Below are 16,831 nucleotides of genomic sequence, written 5' to 3'. Positions count from 1 at the left end.
AAACACATGTAGGCTCAATATTTGCAATGTGATGAAAGGGAAACTTTATTACATTAAGTTCATGAAGCTAGCTAACAGGATGAAATGTTTCAACTCTGACAACTTAGTCTTTATTTCTGATTGCTTTGAACACAAATGCACCTTTTTTTTAATCTAAACCTAATAGAAAATATTTGGTGAATCTATTTTATTTTCCAGTTGTGGATAATTTATTGAATATTAAGCTGTGAAGTGTGTCCTCTAGTCGTTGACCTTCTCAAAGTACTCCTTTGAACCTTCGGGAGTTGGCTTGATCTGAAAAAGAAGAACTGATGAGACCAAGACTTTGGTGCTTGTATTTATTTCTGACGTCGGAGGGCGTGAAGGGGAGTGGCCTCACCGTAGGAGAGTCAGGGGTCCAGCTAGCAGGGCACACTTCACCGTGAGTCTCCACAAACTGGAAGGCCCTCACCAGACGCAGGGTCTCGTCCACACAGCGGCCCACTGGCAGGTCGTTGACACTCATGTGCTTCACCACCCCATTTGGATCAATGATAAACAGTCCCCTGATTGACAAACAGACAATGGAAAAGTATTAAATGTCATAGTAGAAATCCATATGATATACAGCGTCTAAAATTCGATGTTGATTTACTCGAGGCAGTTTATGGTCTGAATATGTATTTACAGTTGAAGTTGGAAATTTACAAACACTTTTAGGTTGGAGTTAATTAAACTCGTTTTTCAATCACTCCACAAACGTCTTGTTAAAACTATAGTTTTGGCAAGTTGGTTAGGACATCTTTGTGCATGACAAGTAATTTTTCCATCAATTGTCTACAGACAGATTATTTCACTTATAATTCAGTGTCACAATTCCAGTGGGCCAGAAGTTTACATACACTAAGTTGACTGTGCCTTTAAACAGCTTGGAACATTCCATCATGGCTTCAGAAGCTTCTGATTAACTCAAATGATGTCAATTAGCCTATCGGAGATGTACCTGTGTATGTATTTCAAGGCCTACCTTCAAACTCAGTGCCTCTGCTTGACATCATGGGAAAAGCAAAAGAAATCAGCCAAGACCTCAGAAAACAATTGAAAGCCTCCACAAGTCTGGTTCATCCTTGGGAGCAATTTCCAAACGACTGAAGGTACCACGTTCATCTGTACAAACAATAGTACGCAAGTATAAACACCATGGGACCACGCAGCCGTCATAACGCTCAGGAAAGAGATGCATACTGTCTCCTAGAGATGAATGTACTTTGGTGCGAAAAGTGCAAATCAATCATAGAACAACAGCAAAGGCCCTTGCGAAGATGCTGGAGGAAAAGTATCTATATCCACAGTAAAACGAGTCCTATATCGACATAACCTGAAAAGCCGGTCAGCATGGAAGAAGCCACTGCTCCAAAACCGCCATAAAAAAGCCAGACTACGGTTTGCAACTGCACATGGGGACAAAGATTGTACTTTTTGGAGAAATATCCCCTGGTCTGATGAAACAAAAATAGAACTGTTTGGCCATAATGACCATCGTTGTGTTTGGAGGGAAAAGGGGGATGCTTGCAAGCTGAAGAACACCATCCCAACCGTGAAGCACGGGGGTGGCAGCAACATGTTGTGGGGGTGCTTTGCTGCAGGAGGGACTGGTGCACTTCACAAAATAGATGGCATCATGAGGACAGAAAATTATGTGGATAGATTGAAGCAACAACTCAAGACATCAATCAGGAAGTTAATGCTTTGTCACATATGGGTCTTCCAAATGGACAATGACCCCAAGCACACTTCCCAAATTGTGGCAAAATGGCGTAAGGACAACAAAGTCAAGGTATTGGAGTGGCCATCACAAAGCCCTGACCTCAATCCTATAGAAAATGTTTGGGCAGAACTGAAAAAGTGTGTGCGAGCAAGGAGGCCTACAAACCTGACTCAGTTACACCAGCTCTGTCAGGAGGAATGGGCCAAAATACACCCAGCTATTTGTGGGAAGCTTGTGGTAGGCTACCCAAAATGTTTGATCCAAGTTAAACAATTGAAAGGCAATGCTACCAAATACTAATTGAGTGTATGTAAACTGTTGACCCACTGGGAATGTGATGAAAGAAATAAAAGCTGAAAGAAAGAAATCATTCTCTCTACTATTATTCTGACATTTCACATTCTTAAAATAAAAGTAGTGATCCTAACTGACCTAAGACAGGGAAATTTTACTAGGATTAAATGTCAGGAAATGTGAAAAACTGAGTTGAAATGTATTTGGCTAAGGTGTATGTAAACTTTGACTTCAACTGTAACATGAACACATCCTATACACTACAGTGCATTTGGAAAGTACATTTGGAAAGTGACTTTGTTACATTACAGCCTTATTGTAAAATTGATTAACTGATTTCTCATTAATCTACACACAATACCCCATAATGACAAAGCTAAAACAGGTTTTTAGAAATGTTTGTAAATGTATTAAAAATAAAAAACAAATAACATATTTACATAAGTATTCAGACCCTTTGCTATGACCCTCGAAATTGAGCTCAGGTGAATCCTGTTTCCATTGATCATCCTTGAGATGTTTCTACAACTTGATTGAAGTCCACCTGTTGTAAATTCAATGAATGGGACATGATTTTGAAAAAGGCACACACCTGTCTATATAAGGTCCCACAGTTGAAGGTCCCCAAGGACACAGTGGCCTCCATCATTATTAAATGGAAGAAGTTTGGAACCACCAAGATTCTTCCTAGAGCTGGCTGCCCGACCAAACTGACCATTCGGGGGAGAAGGGCCTTGGTCAGGGAGGTGACCAACAACCCAATGGTCACTCTGACAGAGCTCCAGAGTTCCTCTGTGGAGATGGGAGAAACTTCCAGAAGGACAACCATCTCTGCAGCACTCCACCAATCAGGCCTTTATGGTAGATTGGCCAGATGGAAACCACTTCTCAGTAAAAGGCACATGACAACCCATTTGGAGTTTGACAAAAGGCACCTAAAAGGACTCAGACCATGAGAAACAAGATTCTCTGGTCTGATGAAACCAAAATGTAATTATTTGGCCTGAATGCCAAGTGTCACATCTGGAGGAAACCTGGTACCATGCCTACGGTGAAGCATGGTGGTGGTGGCATCATGCTTTGGGGATGTTTTTCAGCGGCAGGGACTGCGAGACTAGTCAGGATCGAGGGAAAGATTAACGGAGCAAAGTACATAGAGATCCTTAATGAAAACAAGCTCCAGAGCGCTCAGGACATCAGTCTGGGGTGAAGGTTCACCTTCCAACAGGACAATGACCATAAGCACACAGCCAAGGCAAAGCAGGAGTGGCTTCGGGACAAGTCTCTGAATGTCCTTGAGTGGCCCAGCCATACCCCAGACTTGAACCCGATAGAACATCTCTAGAAAAACCTGAAAATAGCTGTGCAGCGACGCTCCCCATCCAACCTGACAGAGCTTGAGAGGATCTGCAGAGAAGAATGGGAGAAAATCCCCAAATGCAGGTGTGCAAAGCTTGTAGCGTCATACCCAAGAAGACTCAAGTCTGTAATCGCTGCCAAAGGTGCTTCAACAAAGTACTGAGTAAAGGGTCTGAATACTTATGTAAATGTCATATTTTTATGTTTTTTTTGTTGTAATAAAATTGCAAAACTTTCGAAAAAAATGTCTTTGCTTTGTCATTATGGGGTATTGTGTGTAGTAGATCGATGAGGGGGAAAAAAGCAATTTAATCCATTTTAGATTAAGGCTGTAACGTAACAAGATGTGGAAAAATTGACGGGGTCAGAATACTTTCCGAATGCACTGTATATTGCCGTTTGGGACGCACCCATAGTTACTGTACCTCAGTGCAATGCCAGGGCCCTCCAGAAGTACACCATAGTCTCTGGACACCTGTTTGTTGAGGTCTGCCAGCAGGGGGATGTGGATTTCACCCAAACCTCCAGCCTGAGAATAAGACGCCATGACAAATGATTAGCATGTAGCCACACAACTGCTGTTTGTGTCTCTATGGAACACTGTCTGTATAATTATACTATATGGGATTTAAAGCACCTTTCAAAAAAAAAAAACAAGGACACTGTAGAGCAAAGAGTGTAAAAAACGAAAAACAGGGATAAAACAATTCAAATTGAAATAGAAGCTACTTAGCTTAAGCTAGGGCTGAGTAAGGGGGCAAGCTAAGTTGAGGGGAAAGCCAGACTGAACAGGTGGGTTCTGAAAGCTGGTTTTGAAACTGGTGATGGAGTCAGAGTTGCAGAGTTCCAGAGTTTGAGGGCAGTGGAGCTGAATGCCCAGTCCCCCATGGTCTTGTCTTTGGGATGGTGAGTAGTCCAGAGTCAGAGGAGCAGAGACAGTGGGAGGGAGTGTGTGTGTGTGGAGCAGGTCAGAAAGTTATGGAGGGCTTTGTAGGTGAGCAGTAGGATCTATTGGTACAGTGCCTGTCTATTAGCACCATTTCAGCCTATTTTGTTGGGATGGAGTTTTGGCCTGCCTCCGGCAGTAAATTAGTTGATAGACAAGAGAGTTCCAATCCTCTCTGCCAATAACAGCTGTTTTTCAGTTTTCCCCTCCCCACCCAGACCACTCCCAGACAGTCCTCGCCAAATTCTTGCTTGAGAAATTGCTCTTTGCTAAGAAACTCTTTTGGTTTATTTTTGATCATTTTAATTGAAAACAATCACAGTAAGGTACTTAATTGTTACCAAGAAATTACTTGATATTGAGAAAGAAACAGCTGCATTGGACCTTTAAGTTCAAAGACACACCAGAATGGCTTTACAAGAGGTGTCGAGTGTTCCTGAGTGGTCCAGTCTCCGATTTGACTTCAATTTGCTTGAAAATCAGAGACAAGGTTTGAATATTGCTGTCCATTAATGATTCCCAATCAAATTTACAGAACTTGTGCAAAGTTGGCAGAATCTTATTCAAAATGATTCACATCTGTAATGGCTGGCAAAGGCGCTTCCACCAAGTAACTCTACGGTGTGAAGACATCTTATGTTTTTAAATGTTTCATTAATTAGAAACCCAAAAAAATCTACATATTCCCTTTTTAGATTGAATTTTAAGGTAGCAAAAATGTGAAGACTGTGCAAGGGGTGTGTTGACTTTCACTAGCGGCTGTATGTATATAGAATAATGGTAAGTCTATGTACATCCACTGTACCTTGCGTGGGGTGTTTATCCATGCCAGGTGGGTGAAGTGAGAGTCCACTGACACGCCCACCACTTCACAGTTGATGTCATGGAACTCGCTGGCCTTGTCACTGAACGAGATGATCTCTGTCGGGCAAACAAATGTGCTGTAAGGAGACAAAGAAATGTTTACAAAAACATATATTGAATGTCACATCCACAATCTCTTGCTTAGGTATCTGTAGTGCAAAGAGCATAGGCCGCTAAATAATTCCTTAAATTCTGAAGATGAATAAAGTCACAGATTGTCTACTGTGTACACCACATGCAGCTAATCAAAGCAATTCATTCCTGTCTTTCCAGAGGAATAGCGGTACTCACAAATCGAGTGGGTAGAAGAAAAGAACCAGGTATTTGCCCTTAAAGTCATCTAGACCCATCTCCTTAAACTCGCCATTGTGGACAGCTGTTGCTTTAAAATGTGGTGCATGTTGAGTGACAGCTGGAGCCCACTTAGCAGTACCTATAGGGAGAAAGATATTAAATGAATAATGTTGATTCTATATTTACATCACAATGACAAGAAGTGCATCTCTCTCTCACTTTGATCAACTTCATTCCCTGTCCTGAAGGTCTACAGTCAATACCTACTGGTGGATAAACAGGCTTTCTGCAGTGCAGGACAGGTGAGAATTCTTGAGGCCTTGCTCACTGAAGTTCCATGTGGCAAAGCTGCTTTCAGTCCTCCAGATGCAACTTTTACCTTGATGTGAAGTGTTCATTTCATCAACAAAAATGGATTAAAATATCCGGCAAACATGTATTTTTCTGTGGCAATTTACGAGACTGACTAAAATAGACCCAGAAAATAAATATAAATGAACTCAAATTATTTTTCATTTCAGTTGACTAAAACGAGATGAAATTATCTGTGGGACTAAAATCGGACTACTAAATGGACTGGATATGAGTTTTTGGAGAGACTTTCTGTAATAAGTAATAAGGCGACTCTTGCTTCCCCGTAGCTAACCAGTCACCACGAGCCTTCTAGTTAGATACCCTTTTCCTAGTTAAGAAACACGTCTCTTTACGAAATTAAAAACAATAGCAGCATTGAGTTTAATAGTAAAACAGCAAGGCTACGTATATATTTTTCTCTCACTTGAGTATAGAAAAGTAGGCTGTCTTTTAATTTGTAGTCTCGCTCAAACCTCCCACTTTCCCCACTGCATTTTATTACAAGGTTATTTGGTGTCAATATAGCCAATTGTCCCTCTTTTCCTCAGAGAAAACGTATTGATTCTAGCCCTTACCATAAAAAGATATGACTCATAATACCTGCGCTATGTTTTTTTCTATTGTGCATTGGCCAGCAGCATTTTACATTCATAAAGCCTATAGCGGGCCGTTCTAAAACTAGGCTACTTGCGGACAGAACCGTTAACCATTTGTTTAGGCTGCACCTTTTTCAATCATGTTACCTCATTAGTTAGCTATAGCTAATAACCTGGGGGCGCGTTCAGAAGGACGCAACGTTTTGGAACGTTCAGATTGAAAAATGCTACGTAGAACAAACATGCCTCTCTGACATGTTGAAAAGGGAATAACGTCTGCTCTATTCATGGAATTTCTATCTGCAACGTTCGAGAACGTTTTGCAACTGAGCATGGCCCTGGTAACATTACCAGTAGCCTATATGCAAATACTTGGTGGCACATAAAGAAAAGAAAAGGGATAGCAAACAATTTGACAATTCTTCTTGCCACTACGCTACATCTGACTGGGTAAATAACTATATTTTGAGTTAATGTGGACTCCGTGACATAGACAGTCCACAGACTTGAGCACTTGGACCAGGACTCGAGCCCTGTTACTCGGACTTCAGCCATTGGTACTCGTGACTCAAGATTTAGTGACTTGACTGTATCACTGAGCGAACAGTCATTAACTCCCGTTCTACTTTTGGACATCAATGTGGCTGCGGTGTCTGTCGACCGTTGATAACAACGGCAAAGCGACCGAGTGACGGATCTGGTGATTGTGCTACACGTCTGTTTGTTTTGTATGTAATATCTATGTAGGCTGAATTAGGAATTGACATGGCCAGATAATTGTTATACTGAATATGATTTTCATATGTCTGCTGTTGGGAAGAGAATAGGATGTTATGCAGAAAAATATGTTGGTAGGACAAGGCGATGTATGTTTGTGCACATGGAAGTCAGTGATTACAGTGCCTTCAGAAAGTTCACACCCCTTGACTTTTTCCACCTTTTGTTGTGTTACAAAGTGGCATTAAAATGGATTTGTCGTTTTTTGTTAACGATTTACACAAAATACTGTAATGTCAAAGTGGCAGAAAAATTTGAACATTTGTAAAACATGAATAAAAAGTAAGACACTATATCTTTATTACATAAGTATTCAACCCCCGAGTCAATACATATTACAATCACCTTTGGAAGTGATTACAGCTGTAAACTGGGTAAATTTCTATGAGCTTTCCACACCTGGATTGTGCAACATTTGCCCATTTTTATTTCAAAATTTTTCAAGTTCTGTCAAATTTGTTGTTGATCTTTGCTAGACAACCATTTTCAGGTCTTGCAATATATATAAGTACGGAGAAAATGTGGAGAGTTGTACTCAGTAATGTGTTGTATTGGATTTGCCCCAAACATAACAATGTTTATTCAGGACAAAAAGTGAATTGCTTTGCCAATTTTTTTGCAGTATTGCTTTAGTGCCTTGTTGCAAACAGGATACATGTTTTGGAATATTTTTATTATGTACAAGCTTCTTTCTTTTCACTCTGTCAATTAGGTTAGTATTGTGGAGTAACTAAAATGTTGTTGATCCATACTCAGTTTTCTCCTATCACAGCCATTAAACTCTGTACGTGTTTTAAAGTCACCATTGGCCTCATGGTGAAATCCCTGAGTAGTTTCCTTCCTCTCCGGCAACTGATTTAGGAAAGAAGTCTGTATCTTTGTAGTGACTGGGTGTATTGATACACCATCCAAAGTTTAATTACAGTTAAAATATTAACACAACATGTAAAGTGTTGGTCCCATGTTTCATGAGCTGAAATTAAAGATCCCAGAAATGTTCAATACACACAAAAAAACGTATTTCTCTGAAATTGGGAACATATTGGTTTACATCCCTGTTAGTGAGCATTTCTCCTTTGACAAGATAATCCATCCACCTGACAGGTTTGGCATATCAAGAAGCTGATTAAACTGCATGATCATTACACAGGTGCACCTTGTGCTGGGGACAATAAAAGGCCACTCTAAAATGTGCAGTTGTGTCACACAACACAATGCCACAGATGTCTCAAGTTGAGGAAGCATGCAATGGCATGCTGACTGTAGAAATGTCCACCAGAGCTGTTGCCAGAAATGTAATGTTAATTTCTCTAACATAAGCCGCCTTCAACATTGTTTTCGGGAATTTGGAAGTACGTCCAACCGGCCACACAACCGCAGACCACGTGTATGGTGTCGTGTGGACGAACAGACAACATTCCACAATCAACAGCCTGATCAACGCTATGCAAAAAATATGTCGCTATGCATGAGGCAAATGGTGGACACACCAAATACTGACTGGTTTTCTGATCCACTTCCCTACTTATTTTTTTATAAAGATGCAACCAACAGATGCATATCTGTATTCTCAGTTATTTGAAATACATAGACTAGGGCCTAATGAATTTATTTAAATTAACTGATTTCCTTATTTGAACTGTAACCCAGTAAAATCTTTGAAATTGTCGCATTTTTGTTCACTATAATAACTTCACCATGCTCAAAGGGATATTCAATGTCTGCTTTTAAAATTTTACCAATCTACCAATAGGTGCCCTTCATTGGGAGGCATTGGAAAACCTCCCTTGTCTTTGTGGTTAAATATGTGTTTGAAATTCACTGCTCGACTGAGGGACCTTACAGATAATTGTATGTGTGGGGTACAGAGATTAAGTAGTCATTAAAAAATCATGTTAAACACTATTATTGCACACAGAGTGAGTCCATGCAACTTATTATGTGACTTGTTAAGCAAATGTTTACTCCTGAATTTATTAAGGCTTGCCATAACAAATTAGTTGAATACTTATTGACTTAAGACATTTAAGATTCATTTTTATTCATTTGTAAATTTAATAAACATAATTCCACATTGACATTATGAGGTATTGTGTGAAGGGCATTGACAAAAAAAAATCTGAATTTAATCCATTTTAAATTCATGCTATAACACAACAAAATGTGGAAAAAGTGAAGGGATGTGAATACTTTCTGAAGGCACTGTGTGTTTACTATAGGTTAACGAGGCAATACAAATGTGATGTGAAAATGTGACAAATATTAAAGGGCATTTAGTTGACTAAAATGGCCCACTGTTTGTGATTTTGAAAATACCTAGATTAAATCATTATTCAAATGCCAAAAAATGGCCCTAAGACTTAATGAGAGATATATATATATATATATATTGGTCAAATCGAATAAGACTAGACTAAATAACATTTGTTTTAAGAGGGCCAAAATTAACACTGACGTTAAAGAGGGCAAGAGAGATAGATTGCACATCGTGACAACTGTTATTGGCGCTGAAGAGCATTAGACACTTAGTATAACAAATGATTGTATATTTAGAGTTTTTACTTAATTTGGCATTAGCTGCTAAGCCTTTGAGCAGAGGGATCTGTTCTGAAGACGGTCACGCAGTCACAGTGACGTTGCGGTCAAGCTCTCAGATGAGGCACATTGCAACTCTTCTTACAATTCGCATTGCCAATTTATATTGCTCAACGAAATTATAAATTGCCATTATACAGTTTGCATTTACTACTGGTAACATGAACATATATTTTTAAATGAACTTACAGAGGTCTTTAGTAGTCTCCCAACGGTGGCTGCCATCTTGTATTATGACGTTGCTTTAGGGCGTCATACAAATGGTTTGCGCAGGTAGGCTGCGTAATGGCAGTTAACTTATGTAGCTAGGTAAAACACATTTGCAATCCCTTGTAAAATTGGCTTTTTGAATATATATATATATATTTAAAAAAAAATAAACATATTGCAGAGAAATAGTATGCTGTGGTTTTTTCGCCAGTTTCTGCAAATGTCTTGATTTTGTTGATCACGCTTGGCAATCTGCGCAGCGCTCAGCTCGCAGGCTGTCATGAACATGGCAAACACGCCCCTGCCATGTGAGCTGCTGCTGTTTCTTCTTCTTCTTCTTCTTCTTCTTCTTTGATTAGGTTGAACGGTGGCTGGCATTCAATAAATGTTGCATTACTTCCACCTACCAGACTGGAATATAACTTCCTTATACTTTGCCTTAAAAAAAGTTTTACAATTAAAATAAATCAACAAATACACTACCATCTAACCCAACACTCACTAAAAACCCACCACCCTGCTCCACTATTTAAATCTATCTAGTCCTACTTCATGCCAACAGCGTGAAAGGACGGGACACCACCACTCAACACACCCTGTAACTCTTCTGACGTCAAGTTTCATACACCCAAATACCTCTGCAGCTGCCGCCACAACCAAAATGTTCTGCGACTTACATTCCATCCATGCAGCACAGTTGATAATCATTGCTATAAAACGCAAACAATCCAATCTTACTGAAGCATATAGCACCTGTTGGCTTATAGTCTAGTGGTTAGAGTGTTGGGCCAGTAACTGAAAGGTTGCTGGATCGAGTCCCTGAGCTTCAAGGTAAAAATCTGTCGTTCTGGCCATGAGCAAGGCAGTTAACCCACTGTTCCCCGGGTGCTGAAGACGTGGATGTTGATTAAGGCAGCCCCTGCACCACTCTGATTCAGAGGAGTTGGGTTAAATGCTGAAGACACATTTCAGTTGAAGGGATTCAGTTGTACAACTGACTAGGTATCTCCCTTTCCCTCTGTACTGGTACAGATCTATTACTCCCCTTGGGATCCCTTGACCCATCTTTCTTCACTGCCTCAGCATTTGACAACTTCTGCACTACTCTAACCCTGGAAACCTCAACCTGCCTCTCTCGCACTGGACATTTCTGATCTCCAGCTCCATGGGCACCCCTACAATTAACACATACCACTACTTTCCAAAATGCTACACATTCCTTTGTCTCGTGCCCTTCTGCACAATTCTCACACCTTGGAACCACACTGCTGCCACATGCCCATACGCTTGACACCTGTAAAAACAATGTATAACTTATATATCCTAACATCACTTTGTCGGGCAAAGACTCAACATCAAAACTCAAAAGAACAGGCAACGACTCTTCTGTTTCTAACACCACCCTGTCTGTGTTGCACCAAACGATGAGAATCACAAACACCGGGAATCTTCCCATTCAGTCAACGTTCACATTTACCGCTACCCCAGTAATCACTCCTTTCAATGGCGCCCTTTTCTTGAGAGCGAAACAATTCACATATCTTCAAATCAAATTTTATTTGTCACATGCGCCAAATAGAACAGGTGTAGACCTTACAGTGAAATGCTTACTTACAAGACCTTAACCAACAATGCTTTAAGAAGTTAAGAAAAATAAATAAGTGTTAAGTAAAAAATAGAAAATAAAAGTAACAAATAATTCAACAGCAGCAGTAAAATAACAGTGAGGCTATATACAGAGGGTACCGGTACAGAGTCAATGTGCGGGGGCACCGGTTAGTAGAGGTAGCTGACGTAATATGTACATGTAGGTAGAGTTAATGTGACTATGTTAATGTGACTATAGATTATAAACAAAGAGTAGCAGCAGCGTAAAAGAGGGGTCTGGGTAGCCCTTTGATTAGCTTTTTCAGGAGTCTTATAGCTTGGGGGTAGAAGCTGTTAAGAAGCCTCTTGGACCTCGACTTGGCGCTCCGGTACCACTTGCCGTGCGGTAGCAGAGAGAACAGTCTATGACTAGGGTGGCTGGAGTCTTTGACAATTTTTAGGGCCTTCCTCTGACACCGCCTGATATAGAGGTCCTGGATGGCAGGAAGCTTGGCCCCAGTGATGCACAAAGGTTCGTCATCGATGCGTCATTCATTTAACGCGGAGCACCTGCTCCCTCTGACCAGCAGAAACACAAACAATTAGATGTCAGCCACAGTTGTCAGTTGTGATTAGAATTGTGTCACTGAAGGAGAAGCCCCCCATAAAGGAACATTGTATGGGGCTTTTGGAGTCAGAGGATGGGCCAACATTTGGCATCGCTGATTCTCAAAAGATTAGAGGAGCTAAAAATTCCTTTTGAGGACTGCAGAGGACAGTCTTGTGATAATGGGGCCAACATGAGAGGCAAAAACAAAGGCGTCCAAGCCAGACTCCTGGAAACGACTCCTGGAGCCTCCCTGTGGCTCAGTTGGTAGAGCACGGTGTTTGCAATGGTGTTTGCAACGCCAGGGTTGTGGGTTTGATTCCCATGGGGGGCCAGTACGGATAAAAAAAATACAAAAAAAATAAAAAATTTATGAAATGAATTGAAATGTATGCATTCACTACTGTAAGTTGCTCTGGATAAGAGTGTCTGCTAAATGACTAAAATGTAAATGAATCCAAATGAATCCACATTGAACCTGGTTGTGGCTGATGCTGCTAAAAGTTCTGTCAATGCCACAGGTTACTTTGGCATCTTACACAAACTGTACATCTTGTTCTCAGCCTCCACACAGCGATGGGCCATCCTGAAAAAACATGTGGACATCACTTTGAAGATGTGGGAGAGTAAAGTTAAGAGTGTCGAGCCACTGAGGTATCAGGCAGCAGCGGTGAGAGAGTCGCTGATTGAGGTGAGGGATCAAATCAAAGACCCTGTGATGAAGATTGAGGCTCAGTCCTTGTCAGAGGAGGTGGGATCATACCGCTTCAGCATCTGTACAGTGGTGTGGTATAACATCTTGAGCCAGATCCAACATGTGAGCAAGCTGATGCAGTCTCCCAGTATGCATGTGGATGTTGCTGTCAGTCTTCTCAGAAAGACAAAGAGAGGTCTCAGCAACTACAGGGCTTTATGGCTGCACAAACGTCAGCCAAGGATATTTGCGAGGGTATGAATGTAGCGGCCGTTCTACAACAAAAAAGTCTGAGGTCCACAAAGCAACACTTTCATACGAATCACTTGATGAGCCTTTGAGTGATGCCCTGAAGAAGCTGGAGGTGACATTTTTCAATGTCGTTGTTGATGCTACAACAGCCCTTCAGGAAAGATTTTCCCCATTGGAACATGTGGGAAAGAAGTTTGGAGTGCTGTCAACCTTCCAAAGTCTCTCAAATGAGGAGCTGACAGAACAATGTGAGGCCCTTAGTATGACACTGCACTATAAAGAACACTCAGACTTGGATGGCAGAGAGCTTGCACAGGAACTGAAGAACTTTCCTGACTTGCCATCGAAGACAATGACCCTGCTTGAGCTGCTGATATTTATACATGAAAGGGAGCTCTCAGAAATGTATCCAAATTTGTGGACTGCTCTCAGAATTTGTCTTACTCTTTCAGTGACCGTAGCTGAAGCAGAGAGGAGCTTTTCGAAGCTGAAGCTCATCAAACCCTACCTCAGGTCCACCATGTCACAGGAACGCCTTAGTGGCCTTGCTGTCATCAGTATTAACCATGCAATTGCTGGGCAGATTTCTTATGATGATGTAATTGATGACTTTGCATCAAGGAAGGCAAGAAAGGTCAGGGTTTAGATGGCAGTTGTGCAATTTAGTTTGTGTGTTTCTTGTTTGAAGTGCATAGTGTAATAATCAGGTTCTCTGCTTTATAAGTGTGTTATTCTATTTGTGTATTTGTTTGATATATGATTTGTGTCACGTCCTGACCAGCAGAGGGTGTAGTTGTGTAGTATTTTGGTCAGGACGTGGCAGAAGATGTCTGTGTATGTTTGTTCTGGGTTGTATGTTTCTATGTTGGTCTGTGTGGCTCCCGATCAGGGACAGCTGGTTATCGTTGTTCCAGATTGGGAGTCATATATTAGGTGTGTGTTTTTCACTTGGGTTTGTGGGTTGTTGCGCTAGCACTGCTATTATTTTTGTATGTATAGCCTGTTAGCCTGTCGTGAGTCGTTATTGTTTATTGTATTTCCGTGTTTGCTTCATTCTTTACATTAAAAAGATGAGTATCCACATCCCGCTTGCATTTTGGTCTCATTACGATGACAGCCGTTACAATTTGTGCAATTTAGTTTTATGTGTTTAGTGTTTTTTCTTAGCAATAGGGTAATAGTGTAATAATTCGATTCTCTTTTTTATTTCTATTTATATACTACAATTTGTTTCTATTTGTCTTTGTTACTTATTTTTGATATTTATGAGTCTTATTTTTGTATATATTTTTATATTTATATAATTTTAAATGTTATTTGTTTGTGTTGTTCCAACACAAATGTATGGCTCCGTGGGGTTCCCCCAAGCTAGAACCGCGACTGACTCTGGGCGGTCCTCATGAGAGCCAGTTTCATCAGCGCTTGGTGGTTTTTGCGACTGCACTTCAAGAAACTTTCAAAATTCTTAACATTTTCCTGGATTGACTGACCTTCATGTCTTCAAGTAATGATAGACTGTAATTTCTCTTTGTTTATTTGAGCCGTTGTTGCCATAATATGGACTTGGTCTTTAACCAAATAGGGGTATCTTCTGTATACCACCCCTGGATTGTCACAACACAACTGATTGGCTCAAATACATAAAGAAGGAAAGAAATTCCACAAATTAACTTTTAACAAGGCACACCTGTTAATTGAAATGCATTCCAGGTGATTACGTCATAAAGCTGGTTGAGAGAATGCCAAGAGTGTGCAAAGGTTGGCTACTTTGAAGAATATTAAATATAACATATATTTTTATTTGTTTAGCACTTTTTTGGTTACTACATGATTCTATATGTGTTATTTCATCATTTTGATGTCGTCACTATTATTCTACAATGTAGAAAATAGTAAAAATAAAGAAAAACCCTTGAATGAGTAGGTGTGTCCAAACTCTTGACTGGTACCGTAGATGGACATTCATAAAATTCCATTTCATGCAACACTATAGACTACACCTCATTAAGCACAGACCGACGCCTTTTGGACATCTTTTTTTGGTGCAGTTCTGGACTTGATTTCCACATTCACCGACATTGGTTGTTGGTCCGGTCCGGATCAAATCTGAACCAATCATAGACGTCCATGTTAGATTGAGATTTTGTCCGGTCTGGACCAGCCTTGATTTGGCCCAAACATAGGGGTCTATAAATTACTTATTTTCAGCTTTCATTCAGGATCAAAAATGAGCCTGAATTCAACATCCTGAAAATAAAAAATGTCAACATCTGCAAAATACGTATTTTCAACTTTTATTCAGAACCTAAATTGAACCTAGCTTCAACGTCTGGGACTATTCTAGTTTTGCAGGGGCATATGTTTTGGTTTCGCCTATGGCGGCAGAACGGCAAGGACCGGCCCTGGATACGCTCATAGGGATGGCAATCATACATCTTCCACATGCATTATAATAATGTATTGTATTGTACTTATGTATTGTAAGTGGTCCTGCACGTGGCTCAGTTCATAAGAGCATTGCACTAGCAACACCAGAGTTGTGGGTTCGATAACCACTGGGGTCACATACCAAAATGTGTGGGTTGTTGTCACTTTGGATAAAAGTGTCTGCTACGTAAATGGCATATTACAGTATTACAGTACTGTATTGGCCAATGCAATTTTAGTAAAGACGCCAGCAACTTAATTTTGGATATATGTTTACTGATGCATTTCTTGTTTTGGACTTTCTGGGTTATTTGCGTGTTGGTATTGTAGCATGAGCAGCCCAGCTGTCCAGATGATTTTCAGGTCCGTATTACCAGTTCTCTTCTCGGGTAAGTGCATAGGATTTGAAATACTGTATAAAGTAAGTCTGATCTGGGACATCAGGGTACCGTTACAAAGAATGATCAAAATAGCAATTTTAGATTAAACGTTACAATTTCTGTTCAGAACCTAACATTAACTGACTGTGTGTTATGAACTAGGGATGCACGATATATCGGTGAAGATATCGGAATCGACAATATTAGCTAAAAATGCCAACATCGACATCGGCCCAATGTCTAGTTTAACGCAGATGTGCAAAACTGATGTCAAAGCTGACGTGCATACCTAAATAACGTAGGTACATGACGTAATGACGTCACGTAAAATGTTGCGCTACATATGCAACACAGCATTCCTAACCTAGCCCACAATGTCTGCTGTGTGGATCGAGCAGTCAACAAGTTGAGCAGGCATTTGAAAGAGTAAGAACATTTCAGCGAGACAACTCGGAAGGCGAAATCCATTAATGCCAAGATAATGGAATTCATTGCCCATGACAATCAACCATTCTTTATCGTGGGTGATGTTGGCTTTTGCCGACTGGTTGAGCACCGGTACACACTTCCAAGTGTGCTATTTTTCAGCTGTTGCCCTACCGGAGTTACACAGTAATAGCATCACTGCTATTAGCTTCACGACTGACATTTGGACCAGCAATATCTGCCCCATGAGCATGCTGAGTCTGACAGCACAGTGGGTCGTTGAGGATTTCGTACTGAGGAAAGTCGTATTTCATGCTCATGAATGTGCTGGTTGTCATACCGCTGCTGCCATTTCAATGGCATTTGAGAACATGTTTGAAACTTCGAAACATGAACACACTAGCTAGCTCCATTCGAACAAC

At 40.6% G+C, this 16,831-nt stretch overlaps 1 protein-coding gene across 1 annotated transcript; it reads right to left on the bottom strand.

Moving 5' to 3' along the window:
- Nucleotides 1-20: 20 nt before the first annotated feature.
- Nucleotides 21-10,298, bottom strand: LOC100194723 (thioredoxin-dependent peroxide reductase, mitochondrial). The gene is made up of 7 exons (XM_014154251.2): nt 10,016-10,298; nt 5,772-5,883; nt 5,502-5,643; nt 5,152-5,287; nt 3,826-3,929; nt 380-545; nt 21-294 (listed from the first exon to the last, which is right to left on the bottom strand). Exons 1-7 carry the CDS (start codon nt 10,049-10,051, stop codon nt 241-243), a joined length of 750 nt encoding a protein of 249 aa, XP_014009726.1. The 5' UTR covers nt 10,052-10,298; the 3' UTR covers nt 21-240.
- Between the last annotated feature and the right edge of the window lie 6,533 nt (nt 10,299-16,831).

Source organism: Salmo salar, chromosome ssa18, assembly GCF_905237065.1.
Source record: "Salmo salar chromosome ssa18, Ssal_v3.1, whole genome shotgun sequence".
In the NCBI taxonomy this organism is placed as follows: Eukaryota; Metazoa; Chordata; class Actinopteri; order Salmoniformes; family Salmonidae; genus Salmo; species Salmo salar.
Note: the sequence above shows the minus strand (reverse complement) of the source record. Positions and strands in the feature narration are given on the sequence as shown.

What these genes read in the sequence shown, in the direction of transcription:
- LOC100194723 (XM_014154251.2), bottom strand. Translation starts at nt 10,051, where the DNA reads ATGGCAGCCACCGTTGGGAGACTACTAAAGACCTCT. An exon ending in GGAGACTACTAAAGACCTCT is followed by an intron (nt 5,884 to 10,015) that starts GTAAGTTCATTT and finishes CTTCACATCAAG; the next exon opens with GTAAAAGTTGCATCTGGAGG. An exon ending in TTCTTCTACCCACTCGATTT is followed by an intron (nt 5,288 to 5,501) that starts GTGAGTACCGCT and finishes GTCTCCTTACAG; the next exon opens with CACATTTGTTTGCCCGACAG.